This window comes from Somniosus microcephalus, unplaced genomic scaffold (assembly GCF_052327205.1).
Source record: "Somniosus microcephalus isolate GS21.2 unplaced genomic scaffold, FLI_Smic_1.0 scaffold370, whole genome shotgun sequence".
Classification (NCBI taxonomy): Eukaryota; Metazoa; Chordata; class Chondrichthyes; order Squaliformes; family Somniosidae; genus Somniosus; species Somniosus microcephalus.
Genome location: NW_028225557.1, coordinates 24,596 through 43,290, shown reverse-complemented (window position 1 = coordinate 43,290; position 18,695 = coordinate 24,596). Strand labels below are relative to the sequence as shown.

Here is an 18,695-nt window from a genome sequence, read left to right as displayed (position 1 = left end):
TTTTTCTTTTTATATAACTATAAAAACTCTTACTATCTGTTTTTACATTTTTTGCTAATTTACTTTCATAATCTATCTTCCCTTTCTTAATCAATCTTTTTGTTATTTTTTGCTGTCTTTTAAAGTTTCCCCAATCCTCTATCCTCCCACTAGATTTGGCTACCTTATATGCCCTTGTTTTTAGTCGAATACTATCCTTAATTTCTTTACTTAGCCACGGATGGCTGTCTTTTCTTTTACACCCTTTTCTTCTCAGTGGAATATATATTTTTTGGAAGTTGTAAAATAACTCCTTAAATGTACACCACTGATCATGTATCGTCTTACCCTTTAATCTATTTTCCCAATCCACTCTACTCAATTCCGCTCTCATACATTCATAGTCTCCTTTATTCAAGCTTAGCACGCTTGTTTGAGATCCAACCTTCTCACCCTCTAATTGAATATGGAATTCAACCATGTTATGGTCACTCATTCCGAGGGGATCCTTTACTAGGACATTTTTAATTAATCCTGTCTCGTTACACAGGACGAGATCTAAGGTTGCTTGCCCCCTGGTCGGTTCAGTTACATACTGCTCAAGAAACCCATCCCTAATACACTCAATGAACTCATCCTCAAGGCAGCCCTGCCCAATTTGAATTGTCCAATTAATATGATAGTTAAAATCCCCCATAATTATAGATGTTCCCTTATTACAAGCCTCAACTATTTCCTGATTGATAATCCGTCCAACAGTGTTGCCACTGTTCGGAGGCCTATAGACTACGCCCACTAGTGTTTTTTTCCCCTGATTATTCCTTACCTCCACCCAAACTGTTTCATTATCCTGATCTTTTGACCCAATATCATTTCTCTGTATTACAGTGATTCCTTCCTTTATTAACATAGCCACCCCACCTCCCCTTCCTTCCTGCCTGTCCTTCCTGATCGTTAAATAACCTGGTATGTTTAATTCCCAGGCATTGTCACCCTGCAGCCATGTTTCTGTAATGGCCACAAGATCATACCCATATGTAGTTATTTGTGCCATTAACTCGTCTATTTTGTTACGAATGCTACGTGCATTCAGATAGAGAACTTTCAAAGATGTTTTGTGACACTTAGTTCCTGCTTTTGCCCTTTTTATTACTTTACCTTTTACTCCATACCTTCTGCCCCTTCCTGACACGCTCTGGTTTTTAATTTCCCCACTGCTACCTAAGTCTATGACCTTCTCTGTTGTCATTTTTATTATTTGCTCTCTAGGAACCTCCCCCCCACTAGTTAGTTTAAAGCCCACTCTACAGCCCTAGTTATATGATCTGCCAGGACTCTAGTCCCAGCACTGGCCAAGTGAAGCCCGTCCCAATGAAACAGCTCCCTCCTGCCCCAGTACTGGTGCCAGTGTCCCAGGAAGCAAAACCCATTTCTCCCACACCAGTCTTTGAGCCACGCATTTAACTCTCTCATTTTATTTGTCCTAGCCAAATTCGCTCGTGGCTCAGGTAATAATCCAGCCCTTGTGGTTCTGCATTTTAATTTGGCCCCTAGCTGCTCAAACTCCCTCAGCAGAACCTCCTTCCTTGTCCTATCTATGTCGTTGGTACCAACATGGACCACGACAACTGGATCCTCCCCCTCCCACTCCAAGTTTCTCTCCAGTCCAGAGGAGATGTCCTTAACCCTAGCACCGGGCAGGCAACACAGCCTTCGGGACTCTCGCTCTTGGCTGCAAAGAACTCTATCTATCCCCCTAACGATACTATCCCCTACCACTACAACATTTCTTTTAACTCCCCCCACTTGAATGGCCCACCGCTCCACGGTGCTGTGGCCAGGTTACTCATCCTCCCCGCAGTCCCTGTTCCCATCCTCACAGGGAGTAAAAGCCTCGAACCTGTTGGACAAGTGCAAGGGCTGCGGCTCCTCCAACACTACCTCCTGGATCCCCGTACCTGCCTCACTTCTAGTCAGACCACCCTGACCCTGGCCACGGACTACATCTGAATTCATTAATCTAATTGGTGTGAATACCTCGTGATACACAGAGTCCAGGTAACTCTCCCCCTCCCTGATGTGTCTCAGTGTTTGAAGCTCGGACTCCAGCTCTTCAACACGGAGCCGGAATTCCTCGAGCAGCCAACACTTACTGCAAATGTGATCACCGTGAGCATCAATGGTGTCCACCAGCTCCCACATATTGCAGCAGCAACACATCACCTGATCTCCCATTCTATGTAATTAATTAAATTTATTAATATTATTCTTAAATACCCTCTGCCCCAATTCTAGATGGTGAATATCACACCTTAGAAACTATAAACCAAAGAGATTTAAGCTTAAAAACGGAGAAATACTTACCAACCAATCACTTCCCCACTTTCTGGTGACGTCACACGTGGATTACTTTTCACCTCTCTCCTTCCCTCCGAGTTCCCAGACTGGAGACTGGAGAGCCTTACCTGGTCTCTGGAGCCTTTATACAGCCGCTCAGCCCGCGATTCCCGCCGATTCTCACGCTGAGGCCTTACCTGGTCTCTGGAGCCTTTATACAGCCGCTCAGCCCGCGATTCCCGCCGATTCTCGCACTGAGGCCTTACCTGGGCTCTGGAGCCTTTATACAGCCGCTCAGCCCGCGATTCCCGCCGATTCTCACGCTGAGGCCTTACCTGGTCTCTGGAGCCTTTATACAGCCGCTCAGCCCGCGATTCCCGACGATTCTCGCACTGAGGCCTTACCTGGGCTCTGGAGCCTTTATACAGCCGCTCAGCCGCGATTCCCGCCGATTCTCGCACTGAGGCCTTACCTGGTCTCTGGAGCCTTTATACAGCCGCTCAGCCCACGATTCCCGCCGATTCTCGCACTGAGGCCTTACCTGGTCTCTGGAGCCTTTATACAGCCGCTCAGCCGCGATTCCCACCGATTCTCGCACTGAGGCCTTACCTGGGTCTCTGGGAGCCTTTATACAGCCGCTCAGCCCGCGATTCCCGCCGATTCTCGCACTGAGGCCTTACCTGGGTCTCTGGGAGCCTTTATACAGCCGCTCAGCCCGCGATTCCCGCCGATTCTCGCACTGAGGCCTTACCTGGGTCTCTGGGAGCCTTTATACAGCCGCTCAGCCCGCGATTCCCGCTGATTCATAGCTTCACCTCACCCACACACTTACCACTGTTGCAAGCCTCGCACCCACATCTCACAGCTTGAACACACTGTCAGCTATTCAACCATGACAGGCACATCGCCCAAACACATTACACCACACTCACTGATACACTTCCTTTACTCTATCAGGAAAAGGTGCTGCATAACCGGCGCCAGTAGACCTTAACCAGCAGCGGACAGGCTCACCTGCATGACCTCACCCCTCAGAATCACAGAATCACAGAATCCCCACAGTGCAGATAGAGGCCATTTCGGCCCATCGAGCCTGCACCGACACATATCCCACCCTATCCCCGTAACCCCACGTATTTAATCCCCTAACACTAAGGGTCAATTTATCATAGCCAAATCAACCTAACCCGCACATCTTTGGACTGTGGGAGGAAACCGGAGCACCCGGAGGAAACCCACGCAGACACAGGGAGAATGTGCAAACTCCACACAGACAGTCGCCCGAGGCCAGATTTGAACCCGGGTCCCTGGCGCTGTGAGGCAACAGTGCTAACCACTATGCCACCGTGCCCCCCCTCCTTGGAGGAGTCGGTGCCATTCAACCATGACAGGCACGTCACCCAAACACACTTAATGACACATTACCCTTTCTTTTGCAGGCAAAGGTGCCGCATAACCAGTGCCAGCAGACATTAACTGGCGGTGGACAGGCTCACCTGCATGCATCTCTTGCTTTCCTCCCTCCCCTCACCACAACCCTACCTATGTGCCTTTCTCATTTCAGACACCCAAGAAATTCAGCCTGCCCAGTCAGTGGATCAATATGAAGAGGGAGAGAAGAGTGAAGGAGAAGAAGAAGAAACATCGTCACTCGATTTCACAGTCCCAGCCACAAGCTCTGATGCTGACACACCGTGTACTTTAGAGGATAGGTTAGATGCAGGGTCTATAAAGTTTGATTGGAATGTTTGCTTTGTGGTGGCTTTTATTTCAGCATTGTGGCCAAGAGGGCGCTGTGATGGTCAGTAACAGAGGGAAGGTAAGGTGTGGGACTAATGTTGAATGGGGAATTTGCAGTTGCAAAACATCTCAACATTTAGATACGGTGCCTGCAAAGCCACGAGCGTGCAGTCAATGGCGCCCTGCACCAAGGGGAAGTCCGTTATCCTGGCAAAGCCACGTGCTCACTCCGCCTGCTTCTCTCTGGTCAGAGAGAAGACAATGAATTCCCTTTCCTAGCATTAAGAGCATCTGTCACCTCCCTTATGCAGCAGTAGACGGCGAACTGGGAGGTATTACAGATGTCGCCTGCTCCAGCCTGGAAGGATCCCGACTCAAAGAAAATCAGGACCATGTTCACCTTCACAGCCACTAGCAGTGCTGTCCTTGCCCTGGAGAGAGGCTGTAGGTCTGGTTGCAAGAGGTGGCAGAGTTCTGTGGGTACCTCCTTCGTAAATCGCAGACGTCTCAGACGTTACCTCAGGTTGAGGTAAGAGAATTGTTCTCGGCAACCCTAGGTGGGCAAGGCCTCGTGCTGATAGCCCTGCTCTCCCTCCTGCTCCTCTCTCTGTGAGCAGCTTGACCTCTTCGTCGCTGCCTCTGCTCCATCTCCCAGTCATGCTGCAGGCCAAGGGGGATGACAACTAGAGCACCCATGACTGGGAGCAAGTGGTCTGACCAGAACCCTTGAATTCAGAAGCACGACCTTCCCCACTTGCAGCACCACTCCCTCTCACCTCACTAACTTTAAATAACTAGAGACAGCTGTAAACAGTTCCACAAACTTACATAGAGCCAGTAGAAATCAAAAAGCAAGTTACCTGAAAGTTCTTGATGATTCCTTTAAAATAGCGCTGGTGGGGGGGGTCCTTTCGGCTGCTGAACGCATGAACGCTGATTGACATCACGATCTGCCTACTTACCATACTTCCAGCACACGCTCCTAACGGCTACCCTAACACCCTCACCAAGATGGCGTCTGGCGCCGCCTGAAGTGTGCACACGCTGCTCGGACACCATTTTGGGGCCGATTCAGCACCCACAGCCCTCAAACATCAGGCGCACACATTTTTCACACCTGATCTTCACCCACCCTTTCCCACAACAGAATTAGCTTCACACCACACAGTCATCACCTAAAAACATCTGCACACACGTTTGAAAATCTCAACAGCATTTTAAAATGCAGCATTCTTAGTGAGGAACAGTAATGTTTACGGGTTACTTCCCAACAATATGACAAAGTTGCACTTTATTGAAGGAATTGTTTAAAAAGGTAGCCATCTGTCACATACATCCATTAATTTAAGAATATAAGGTGACGGACATGGAATTCCTGATGCATGCCCAGAGTGCACGTTGGGAAATTGCTGATTCCTAGTCTGTGATTTTTCGATCATTAATTTTAATAGACGGAATATCTCGGGTCTGGAGTGTGCAATTTCATGATTTGAGCTCTGGGCATGTGCAGGGAGTGCAGAAATGGAAAATCTACCTATAATTTTCCAGCCACGAATTTTCCTGAATCCAGCTCTGCAGGTTTGAGATGAGACTTACGCCAGCCACCATGACCCCGCTATGATCCCAGTCCAGTTTCCTGGACTGTACACTTACGCTCATTTGATTTCTTTTGTAATTTTCAGCATCATGACATGAAAACAAACTTAGATTAGAATGTAAGGCATAAATACCTTGTACTCCTCCATTATTTTTCTAGTTTCATCCAAGAAGTTTGTGAAGTCAGGCATCTTGAGGAATCCAAATGCAATACCATACAGCTTTAACTGTAAAGACATACAAGCAATCACATGGTTGTATTTTAACTCATAATTGCAAGTTTTATCTTTCGTGTATGTCTGTAACATCACATCTTTGAAAGGAATCACTGCTAAAATAAGGTTTCAGAAGTGTCAAATAATCACTTATCGGTTAGTTACCAATCAGCTGCAAATAACGCAAAACAAAACAGACTCGTAAAAAATACCTAGTTTAAAAAAAATAGTTTTTAAATTGATTATTTAATGCCTGCAGAAGTATTTCTCCACATAGGTCTGCCCTAATGTTTGGAGGCTGGTGCATGAATTAAAATGTTTACCTAGATCTTTGGTGCTGGGAATTTCTCGGTATCATGGCCAAACTTTGTGTGTATATGAGAGATGTACAATATGTAGAGTGCTCTAAGACTAACTATTTCACATGAAAAATAATGGGCAAAAATTCCACTGTGTCAATCTGGTGCGCACTGGGAGTGCATATTGCAATACTGCATACTCCCAGCCTGCACTCTATGTCACTTGGCAATTAGAAAAGCTAAAAATAATGACTGTAAGGTGTGAGTGGTGGGAAAACACTTCAAAAATGGAAAAGACTTTACATTTTTCAGCATTGTATATAGTTTCAGCTATAAAATATCAGACACCTTGTCAGACATCAGTCTGTACCTCCAGCTAAACAGTGGGGTGTTAAGCCACTGACTTTGATCACAAACTCACTTTCGCGGGCATTTTTTTTTTTTTACAGAGGCCAGTGTCGGGAGGAGCAGAGAGCGGCGGTACAGTGAGTACTTAAACTCACTTTCGCGGGCTTTTTTACAGAGGCCGGTGTCGGGAGGAGCAGAGAGCGGCGGTACATTGAGTATTTAAACTCACTTTTGCGGGCTTTTTTTTTTTTACAGAGGCCAGTGTTGGGAGGAGCAGAGAGCAGCGGTACAGTGAGTACTTAAACTCACTTTCGCGGGCTTTGTTACAGAGGCCAGTGTCGGGAGGAGCAGAGAGCAGCGTTAAAGTGAGTACTTAAACTCAGTTTCGCGAGCTTTTTTACAGAGGCTTACCAATCTCTCAGACCGGCGGCGGCGTTCCGGAGCCACGTCACGATTCAAAAAGTGATGCGGGCAAGAGGAAGCAGCTGATTGGGCGAGTACGGCCAGGTGAGTATTTATATTACTCTATAGTTTGACAGTTAAGATTAATAGTTTATAAAATTTAGAAGGTCTTAATTTTTGTGGTTATAGTTTCTAAGGTCTCTGTTGTGTATCGGGGAGTGCTAGTAACCAAAGGCACTTGAGTATATCATTTAATTGTAGTGTAATTAGTGGTATTGATTTGATTTAATTTAAATTAATTAAAGGGTAAGTCATGGCAGGACAGTTCGGCCCCGTGGCATGCTCCTCCTGCGCTATGTGGGAAATCAGGGACACTTCCTGTGTCCCTGACGACCATGTGTGCGGGAAGTGTATCCAGCTGCAGCTACTGACAGACCGCATTGCGGTGCTGGAGCTGCGAATGGATACATACTGGAGCATTCGCGATGCTGAGGACATTGTGGATAGCACGTTTAGGGAGTTGGTCACACCGCAGGTAAAGGCTGCACAGGCAGGAAGGGAATGGGTGACCACCAGGCAGAGTAGTAGGCGCAGGCAGGTAGTGCAGGGGTCCCCTGTGGCCACACCCCTCCCAAACAGATATACCACTTTGGATATTGTTGAGGGAGATGGCTTATCGGGGGAAGGCAGCAGCAGCCAACTTCCTGGCACCATGGGTGGTTCTGCTGCACAGGACAGGAGTAAAAAGAGTGGGAGAGCTATAGTGATAGGGGATTCTATTGTAAGGGGAATAGATAGGCGTTTCTGCGGCCGCAAACGAGACTCCAGGATGGTATGTTGCCTCCCTGGTGCAAGGGTCAAGGATGTCTCGGGGCGGCTGCAGGGCATTCTGGAGGGGGAGGGTGAACAACCAGTTGTCGTGGTGCATATGGGTACCAACGATATAGGTAAAAAAACGGGATGACGTCCTAAAAGCTGAATATAGGGAGTTAGGAGGTAAATTAAAAAATGGGACCTCAAAGGTAGTAATCTCAGGATTGCTACCAGTGCCACGTGCTAGTCAGAGTAGAAATAGAAGGATATTTCAGATGAATACGTGACTAGAGAAATGGTGCAAGGGGGAGGGATTCAAATTCCTGGGACATTGGAACCGGTTCTCAGGGAGGTGGGACCAGTAAAAACTGGATGGTTTGCACCTGGGCGGGACTGGGACCGATGTCCTAGGGGGAGTGTTTGCTAGTGCTGTTGGGCAGGGTTTAAACTAAAATGACAGGAGGTTGGGAACCTGTGCAGGGAGACAGAGGAAATGGAAGCAAGGATAGAAACAAAAGACAGGAAGGAGAAAAGCAAAAGTGGAAGGCACAGAATTCAAGGGTGTAAAAGAAACAGGGCTACAGTAAATAATAATTCTAAAAGGACTAAGAGTGTTAAAAAAACAAGCCTGAAGGCTTTGTGTCTTAATGCGAGGAGCATCCAAAATAAGGTGGATGAATTAGCTGCGCAAATAGATGTAAACGGATATGATGTAATTGGAATTACGGAGACATGGCTCCAGGGTGACCAAGGCTGGGAATTCAACATCCAGAGGTATTCAATATTCAGGAAGGACAGGCAAAAAGGAAAAGGAGCTGGGGTAGCATTGCTAGTTAAAGAGGGGATTAACACAATAGTAAGGAAGGATATTAGCTCTGATGATGTGGAATCTGTATGGGTAGAACTGAGAAATACCAAGGGGCAGAAAACGTTAGTGGGAGTTGTATACAGACCCCCAAACAGTAATGCTGAGGTTGGGGATGGCATTAAACGGGAAATTAGAGACACGTGCAATAAGGGCAGAGCAGTTATCATGATTGACTTTAATCTACATATAGATTGGGCTAACCAAATTAGTAACAATACTGTGGAGGAAGAATTCCTGGAGTGTATACAGGATGGTTTCCTGGACCAATATGTCGAGGAACCAACTAGACATCAGGCCATCTTCGACTGGGTATTTTGTAATGAGAAAGGATTAATTAGCAATCTTGTTGTGCGAGGCCCCTTGGGGAGGAGCGATCATAATATGATAGAATTCTTCATTAAAATGGAGAGTGAAGTAGTTGACTCGGAGACTAGGGTCCTGAATTTAAAGAAAGGAAACTACGATGGTATGAGGCGCGAGTTGGCTAGGATGGATTGGGGAATCTTACTTAAAGGGTTGACGGTGGATAGGCAATGACAAACATTTAAAGATCACATGGATGAACTACAGAATTTGTTCATCCCTGTTTGGCATAAAAATAAAAAAAAGGTGACTCAACTGTGGCTAACTAGGGAAATAAGGGATAGCATAAGATCCAAAAGAGGACATATAAATTGGCCAGAAAAGCAGCAAACCTGAGGATTGGGAGCAGATTAGGACTCAGCAAAGGAGGACAAAGTGATTAATTAAGAGGGGGGAAACAGAATATGAGAGTAAGCTTGCAGGGAACATAAAAACTGACTGTAAAAGCTTCTATAGATATGTGAAGAGAAAAAGATTGGTGAAGTCAAGCGTAGGTCCCTTGCAGTCAGAATCAGGGGAATTTATAATGGGGGACAAAGAAAGGGCAGACCAATTAAATACATACTTCGGTTCTGTCTTCACAAAGGAGGACACAAATAACCTTCCAGAGATGTCGGGGAACATAGGGTCTAATGAGAGGGAGGAATTGAATGAAATCAGTTTTTGTAGGGAAATGGTGTTAGGGAAATTGACGGCATTGAAGGCCGATAAATCCCCACGGCCTGATAATCTACATCCTAGGGTACTTAAGGAAGTGGCCCTAGAAATAGTGGATGCATTGCTGGTCATCTTCCAAAATTCTATGGACTCTGGAATAGTTCCCATGGATTGGAGGGTAGCTAATGTAACCCCACTATTTAAAAAAGGTGGTAGAGAGAAAACGGGGAATTATAGACCGGTAAGCCTGACATCGGTAGTGGGGAAAATGCTAGAGCCCATAATATAGATGTAATAGCAGAGCACTTGGAAAACAGTGACAGGATCGGACAAAGTCAACATGGATTTACAAAAGATCAATCATGCTTGACTAATCTACTGGAATTTTTTGAGGATGTAACTGGTAGAATAGATAAGGGAGAACCAGTGGATGTGGTGAATTTGGACTTTCAGAAGGTTTTCGATAAGGTCCCACATAAGAGATTGGCGTGCAAAGTTAAAGCACATGGGATAGGGGGTAAGGTACTGGTTGGCAGACAGGAAGCAAAGAGTTGGAATAAACGGGTCTTTTTCCGAGTGGCAGGCAGCGACTAGTGGGGTACCGCAGGGATCGGTGCTAGGACCCCAGCCATTCACAATATATATGAATGATCTAGACGAGGGAACTAGATGTAATATCTCCAAGTTTGCAGACGACACAAAGCTGGGCGGGCGTGTGTGCTGTGAGGAGAATGTGAGAAACTCCAGTATGATTTGGACAGGTTGGGTGATTGGGCAGATGCATGGCAGATGCAGTATAATGTGGATAAATGCGAGGTTATCCACTTTGGTGGCAAAAACAGGAAGACAGATTATTATCTGAATGGCAATAGATTGGGAAAAGGGGAAGTGCAACGAGACTTGGGTGTCATTGTGCACCAATCGCTGAAGGTAAGCATGCAGGTGTAGCAGGCAGTTAAGGAGGCAAATGTTGGCCTTCATAGCGAGAGGATTCGAGTACAGGAGCAAGGATGTCTTGCTGCAGTTGTACAGGGCCTTGGTGAGACCACATCTTGAGTATTGTGTGCAGTTTTGGTCGCCTTATCTGAGGAAGGATGTTCTTGCCATGGAGGGAGTGCAGCGAAGATTCACCAGACTGATACCTGGGATGGCAGGAATGACATATGAAGAGAGATTGGGTCGATTAGGCTTATATTCGCTAGAGTTTAGAAGAATGAGAGGGGATCTAATTGAAACTTATAAAATTCTAAAAGGACTAGACAGATTAGATGCAGGAACAATGTTCCCGATGGCAGGGGAGTCCAGAACCAGGGGTCACAGTCTAAGGATAAGGGGTAAGCCATTTAGGACTGAGATGAGGAGGAATTTCTTCACCCAGAGAGTGGTGAACCTGTGAAATTCTCTACCACAGAAGGCAGTTGAGGCCAATTCATTAAATATATTCAAGAAGGAGTTAGATATATTTCTTAAGGCTAAAGGGATCAAGGGATATGGGGAGAAGGCAGGGACAGGGACAGGGTACTAAACTTGGATGATCAGCCATGATCTCATTAAATGCCATAACAGGCTTGAGGGGCCGAATGGCCTACTCCTGCTCCTATCTTCTATGTTTCTATGTAAACTCCCCTTTCCAGCCACTGTCTCAGGTTCAACCAGATTGTTCATAAACTCAGGGTCCTGTTTGACCCCGAGCTGAGCTTTGAACCTCATATCCTTTCCATCATCAAGACCATCTCAATAATATCGGCCACCTCTTCCCCAACCTCAGCCCATCTTCCATTGAAAGCCTCATACAAGCTTTCATCACTTCCAGACTTGAATACTCCAAAGCTTTCCTGGCTTACCTCCAATCTTCTACCCTCCATAAATCTCTGCTGCTCGTATCCTATCCCGCACCGAGTCCTGCTCACCTATCTCCCATATACTTATTGACCTGCACTGCCTGCCAGTCCCCCAACACCTTATATGTAAAATGACTGACATTAATCACTCCATGGCCTCGCACCTCCCTGAAACCTCCTCTAGCTACGCTACTTCCGCCAAACTCTTCATTCCTCTGACTTCAGCCTCTTGTGCAACCAACCCTTCCAGCCTTTGCCCTGCCATTTTAACTTCTGCTGTGTAGGTCAGACTGTCTGGAATTCTCCAACTCCTCTACCTCTCCACCTCCCTATTCCCTTTAAGGCCCTCGTAAAACTTTCGGATAGCGGGGGGGGGGGGGGGTCGGTTCCGATCACGCGGGGGTCGGTTCCGATCGCGTGGGGGTCGGTTCCGATCACCGGGGGGGGGGGGGGGGGTGGGTCCAATCACGGGGGTGGGGGAGGGGGCGGTTTCCGATCGCGGGGGGGGGGGTCGGTTCCGATCGCGGGGGGGTCGGTTCTGATCGCGCGGGGGTCGGTTCCGATCGCGCGGAGGTTGGTTCCGATCGCGGGGGGGGGTCGATTCCGATCGCGGGGGAGGGACTCTAAAGACACTTACCTCGTGGATAGTTTCAGATTTTTTGAATTTTAACCTCTGACCCGACCCTAATCCATCCATTTTGGGGAGTTGACATTCAGCTGATTGACTGTTACATACCTCGTAAGCAGGATGTCTGCCATTAAAATATGGGTTGAATATACCCATGCTGTTGATGAGCGATTTTTTGCTGTTCCATTGCTCCATGGCTTTTTCTGCTGCTTCTTCCAGTAACGGTTTAACCTACAACATTGATAGATTATCAGGCACATTGTTGAAGTAAATATTACTTCCTGCAAACCACATTTTTAACCTACATCTTCTTCCATACCTACCGTGTTTGAAATAAGCCCAACTCTTGCTTTCCTCAGTTTTTTATCCGTGTTCATCAAGACTTTTTCATGGGCTTCACTGGCAGAGGATAAAAGTAATCCCATTGACCTGAAGTACAATTAAAATGTTGATAAGATTTATACATATCGAGTTGGTCTTGAAATTGAGAATAAAGGACGTGTCTGCAGTGGACGGAGTGGCAGAGATTCCGGAGGGCACTTAGGTCAGGATCAAGGGACCTCCGATGTTCGGGGCTAAGCTGATGATACAAAGCTGGGTGGGAATGTAAGTTGTGAGGAGGATGCAAGGAGGCTTCAAGGGGATATAGACAGGCTAAGTGGGCAAGAACATGGCAAATGGAATAAATGTGGAGAAATGTGAAGTTATCCACTTTGGTAGGAAAAATAGAAAAGCAAAGTATTTTTTAAATGGTGCGAGATTGGGAAATGTTGGTGTTCAGAGGGACCTGGGTGTCCTTGTACACGAATTACTGAAAGTTAACATGCAGGTACAGCAAGCAATTAGGAAAGCAAATGGTACGTTGGCCTTTATTACAAGAGGATTTGCGTATAAGAGTAAAGATGTCTTACTGCAATTATATAGGGCCCTGGTGAGACGACACCTTGGGTTTTGTGTACAGTTTTCTGGTCTCCTTACCTAAGGAATGATATACTTGTCATAGAGGGAGTGCAACGAAGGTTCACCAGACTGATTCCTGGGATGGGGGATTGTCCTATGAGGAGAGATTGAGTAGACTAGGCCTATATTCTCTAGAGTTTAGAAGAATGAGAGGTGATCTCATTGAAACATACAAAATTCTTACAGGGTTTGACAGGGTAGATGCAGGGAGGATGTTTCCCCTGGTTGGGGAATCTAGAACCAGAGGTCACAGTCTCAGAATAAGAGGTCGGCCACTTAGGACTGAGTTGAGGAGAAATTTCTTCACTCAGAGGGTGGTGAATCTTTGGAATTCTCTGCCCCAGAGGGCTGTGGAGGCTCAGTCATTGAGTATATTCAAGACAGAGATCGACAGATTTTTGAATATTAAGGGTATGGGGATAGTGCAGGAAAGTGGAGATTTTTTTTTAATTTGTTCGTGGGATGTGGGTGCTGCTGGCAAGGCCAGCATTTAATGCCCATCCCTAATTGCCCTTGAGAAGGTGGGGTTGAGCCGCCTTCTTGAACCGCTGCAGTCCGTGTGGTGAAGTACTCCCACAGTGCTGTTGGGGAGAGAGGTCCAGGATTTTGACCCAGCGACGATGAAGGATCAGCGATACACTTCCAAGTCAGGATCGTGTGGTAGAAGATCAGCCATGATCTTATTGAATGGCGGAGCAGGCTCAAAGAGCAAATGGCCTACTCCTGTTCCTATTTCTTATTATAAGGTAGAAATAAAGAAGCAAAATTATTTCCTAAAGGTGGACCAAGTGGTAAGTTTCCACTTTTGCGCTCCTAGTGCAAAGCAGCACATACGGAGCGCGCACACTGGAACACTGGAGCAGATGATCATGTGCCCATTACACAGCAGGCCAGATTTTCAGTCCATGAATTTACATGGAAAATTTACCCTTAAAGGATGAATCAAGCCACATGGGCTGAAAGACACTTTTGCACCTACATTCCAATGTTCTTTGGCAGAAACCGAGAGAAAGAGAAACAAAAGGAAAAAAGAATTGGTTCTTTGTGCATTTACCTCAATTTGCCGATATTCCTCTAGCTGAATGAAAATTTAGAATATGGTATCTCTTTCAATGGGTACTTACTCTTTGTTACGCTGAAGTTTTTGCCATTTTTCTACAGCACTTGTTTCCTCGCCACAAAACTGCAAATAATGTTCCGCTCTCTCTTCCAGTTGGCAAAGCAGCTTTTTAACCTAGATGATATGAAATTCAAATTCCGCATTTAGTTGAATTTTATAAATTTCTTAATGCACACTGTATTTTTTTAACAGAGCTATAAGTAAACAAAGCTGCATTCATCCAGGGGGAAAATCTCTCAACAGTACAGATTGAGGCAGACTGATTTATGTTTTCAAGCAATGGTTAGCAACATCCCACAGGCAAGATTTGGAATCAGTTCCTTCAAAGTTCTTCAGACAGATGTAATCCTTAAGTAAGAGAAATTCTTGTAGCTGCAATTTAACGTCCACTATCTACTAATAATTCGATTTTTGTCTTTCTGATCAATATTATCACAGAATTTAATCAGCTATCACTGGATTTACAGCCTGCAGGACTGTCACCCTGTGGGTTGGCTATGAAACAATGGCCCTGATTTTACCTCCCCCCACCTACCAAAAAACAGACGGAGGGCTTGGGTGGGCGGGGGACGGGGGGTGGCAGTTAAAATAAAGGCAGCGATTTACACCTGTGATCCCGTGGCCTTCCCGCCTGGTCCTGATATTAACCTGCTCTTTTTAGCAGGTGAGCAGGACAGCCGGTGGAAGGCAGCAGGGTCCTGCTTTAAATATGCAGATCAGGTCCCAATGATGTCGAGGGAGCAGTGAAGCCTTCCCCACCAGACAAATTGTGCAGGCTGCTGAATTGTGGGCAGCAGCGTCCCCTAAACATACGTTATGTTTCCTTGTGGGTTCGTAGAAGCAGCAGTGCTCCTCTTGGCCCCACAAGGAAGCCTAGGATCTCCCTTGCCCGGGGCATCTTCCCATCCCCTGATTCGTGGCTCGTGCAGATCATTCCCGCCCTCCCATTTAAATCTGGGCCAATGAAGCAATTGGCTTCCATTACTGTGGTATTTCCTCTTTCGTAGTTGTTAACTGTGTCATCATGGTGATTCACTTTCCAACAAGAGGTTATGCTGACTTGGACCTAGCATTGGTGTCTAGCATGCAGCCTTTTACTTCATAGGAAACCTAGCACAATGAACCAGATTTTGCAGGGCCATCGAAAACCTGGAACTTGCGATCTGTCAAGGTTCCCCCTGACAGATCATTCGCAAGCGCCCCAAAAACACTTTCACTGCAGCAGAGTTGGACTATTTGCCCAAATACTGCCCAGCAAATGCCCACGAAACTCTTACACCTGATAAAAGAAGGTGTAAGGATTAAAATAAATGTTAAATTAAACATTTTAAAATGAATCAAACATGCAAAAACATTTAAAATTAGTTTATGTACATTTTGGTCCGGATAAAAATGTTAAAAATTATTCCTCAAAAAATTACATTTTTATTTTAAATGCTTAATTAAAGGATGTTTTAATTACTTTTAAACATGGGAACATTATTTTTATTTCAGTTGTGTTAATTATTTATTTATTTGGGGATTTTGCATAAGCTTCTGAGGAATTCTCTTTCTAATTGGTTGACCTGGCCCACATGATCCCACGAACACTTACAAACCGCCTGCGTCCCTGGGATCCATGGGCCTTTACGCAGGTGTACGCCTGCAGGCCCAGGACCCAAAGACTCTGAAGCCCCGGAGCCAGCAGGTAGGTTCATATTATTTTTCGGGTCGGAGGTGTACTCCGGAGGTATTAAGGGCATTAAGGGATATGGAACCAAGGCAGAGAGATAGAGTTAAGATACAGATCAGCCATGATCTAATTGAATGGTGGAACAGGCTTGAGGGGCTGCATGGTTGTTCTGGACTTGTTAGATGTAGGTAGCGCCCCTAGTGGTAGTTATTGTATATTTGTAGTTATTTGACCTTCTTCCTGTCTGCATAGGAAGTAGTATTCGAGGAAGTGTTTTCTCAGTTGCGAACAAGGTTCAAGTGTGGCAGCTTGTTTTCTATCCTCCTCCATCCTTCTTTATGCGCTAGGCAAGACGCAATGTCTGTGAGTATCCTTGTTTGGTAACATAATAACAACCTTGTCGGTATAGTATTTTGACAATACTTTGTCAATAAGAAGTTTATTAGCTGCTCGCTACTGAGGGTTAGCTTCACTGCTATTTACTTATACAGTTACCTACTTATAAGAACATAAGAACATAAGAAATAGGAGCAGGAGTAGGCCAATCGGCCCCTCGAGCCTGCTCCGCCATTCAATAAGATCATGGCTGATCTGATCCTAACTGCCAATCTGCTATCACAGAACCATCTCCTGAATCTAACAGAATTAGACACACGAAATAGCAGCAGGATCAGGCTACAAGGCCCCTGGGCCCGCTCCGCTACCCACAGGGCCATGTCCGATCCGAACCTGGACTCATGTCCAAATTCCTGCCCGCTCCCCGTAACCCTTAATTCCTTTTACTTCTAGGAAACTGTCTATTTCTGTTTTAAATTTATGTAATGATGTAGCTTCTACAGCTTTTTGGGGCAGCATATTCCATGGACCTACCACCCTCTGAGTGAAGTAGTTCCTCCTCTTCTCAGTTTTGAAAGAGCAGCCCCTTATTCTAAGACTATGCCCCCTAGTTCTAGTTTCACCCATCATCGGGAACATCCTCCCCGCATCCACCCGATCCAACCCCTTCACAATCTTATATGTTTCAATAAGATCGCCTCTCATTCTTCTGAACTCCAATGAGTAGAGTCCCAATCTACTCAACCTCTCCTCATATGTCCATCCCTCATCCCTGGGATTAACCGAGTGAACCTTCTTTGTACTGACTCGAGAGCAAGTATGTCTTTTCTTAAGTATGGACACCAAAACTGTATGCAGTATTCCAGGTGCGGTCTCACCAATACCTTGTACAACTGAAGCAATACCTCCCTATTTTTATATTCTATCCCCCTAGCAATGAAAGCCAACATTCCATTGGCCTTCTTAATCACTTGCTGCACCTGCATACTAACCTTTTGAGTTTCGTGCACCAGGACCCCCAGATCCCTTTGTACTTCAGTACTTTCCAGTTTCTTGCCATTAAGATAATAACTTGCTCTACGATTTTTCCTGCCAAAGTGCATAACCTCACACTTTCCAGTATTGTATTCCATCTGCCAAAGCTCTGCCCACTTACTTAGCCTGTCTATGTCCCCTTGCAGGTTTTTTATGTCCTCCTCACTCATTACTTTCCCTCCCATCTTAGTATCATCTGCAAACTTTGATATGTTACACTCGGTCCCCTCCTCCAAATCGTTAATATAGATTGTAAAGAGTTGGGGACCCAGCACTGACCCCTGCGGAACACCACTAGTTACTGATTGCCAGTCTGAGAATGAACCATTTATCCCAACTCTCTGCCTTCTGTTAGATAGCCAATCCTCTATCCATGCCGGAATATTACCCCCAATCCCGTGATTTTTTATCTTAAGCAATAATCTTTTGTGTGGCACCTTGTCAAATGCCTTTTGGAAGTCTAAATACACTACGTCCACTGGTTCCCCTTTATCCACCCTATATGTTGCTTCCTCAAAGAACTCCAGCAATTTTGTCAAACATGACTTCCCCTTCATAAAACCATGCTGACTTTGTCCTATTAAATTATGATTATCCAAATGTCCTGTTACTGTCTCCTTAATAATGGACTCCAAAATTTTACCTACCACAGATGTTAGGCTAACCGGTCTATAGTTTCCAGCCTTCTGTTTACTGCCCTTTTTAAATAAGGGTGTTACATTAGCAGTTTTCCAGTCTGCCGGGACCTTTGCTGAGTCCAGGGAGTTTTGGAAAGTTATTACCAATGCATCCACAATCCCTACCGCCACTTCCCTCAAGACCCTAGGATGTAAGCCATCAGGTCCAGGTGATTTATCCACCTTGAGTCCCATTATTTTACCGAGTACCACTTCCTTAGTGATTTTGATCGTGTTTAGCTCCTCCCCCACTAAAGCCCCCTGTTTGTCCAGTGTTGGGATATTCTTAGTGTCCTCTACTGTAAAGACTGATACAAAATATTCATTCAGTGTTTTTGCCATCTCCATATTTCCCACCATTAATTTCCCGGTCTCATCCTCTAAGGGACCAACATTAACTTTAGCCACCCTTTTTCCTTTTATATAACTATAAAAACTCTTACTATCTGTTTTTATATTTTTTGCTAATTTACTTTCATAATCTATCTTCCCTTTCTTAATCAATCTTTTTGTTATTTTTTGCTGTCTTTTAAAGTTTTCCCAATCCTCTATCCTCCCACTAGATTTGGCTACCTTATATGCCCTTGTTTTTAGTCGAATACTATCCTTAATTTCTTTACTTAGCCACGGATGGCTGTCTTTTCTTTTACACCCTTTTCTTCTCAGTGGAATATTTTTTTTTTGCAAGTTCTAAAATAACTCCTTAAATGTACACCACTGATCATGTATCGTCTTACCCTTTAATCTATTTTCCCAATCCACTCTATTCAATTCCGCTCTCATACCTTCATAGTCTCCTTTATTCAAGC

General features: G+C 45.3%; 1 protein-coding gene across 1 annotated transcript in view; it reads right to left on the bottom strand.

Moving 5' to 3' along the window:
* LOC147081792 (uncharacterized) overlaps positions 1–18,695 on the bottom strand; it is a gene marked incomplete at its 5' end in the record, with an annotated part of 148,985 nt that overhangs the window by 112,540 nt on the left and 17,750 nt on the right. Inside the window, 4 exons of the mRNA XM_085980670.1 lie at positions 5,787–5,879; positions 12,195–12,317; positions 12,410–12,515; positions 14,171–14,280. Coding sequence (XP_085836796.1) covers positions 5,787–5,879; positions 12,195–12,317; positions 12,410–12,515; positions 14,171–14,280 — 432 coding nt within the window. The remainder of the gene's footprint in view (positions 1–5,786; positions 5,880–12,194; positions 12,318–12,409; positions 12,516–14,170; positions 14,281–18,695) is intronic.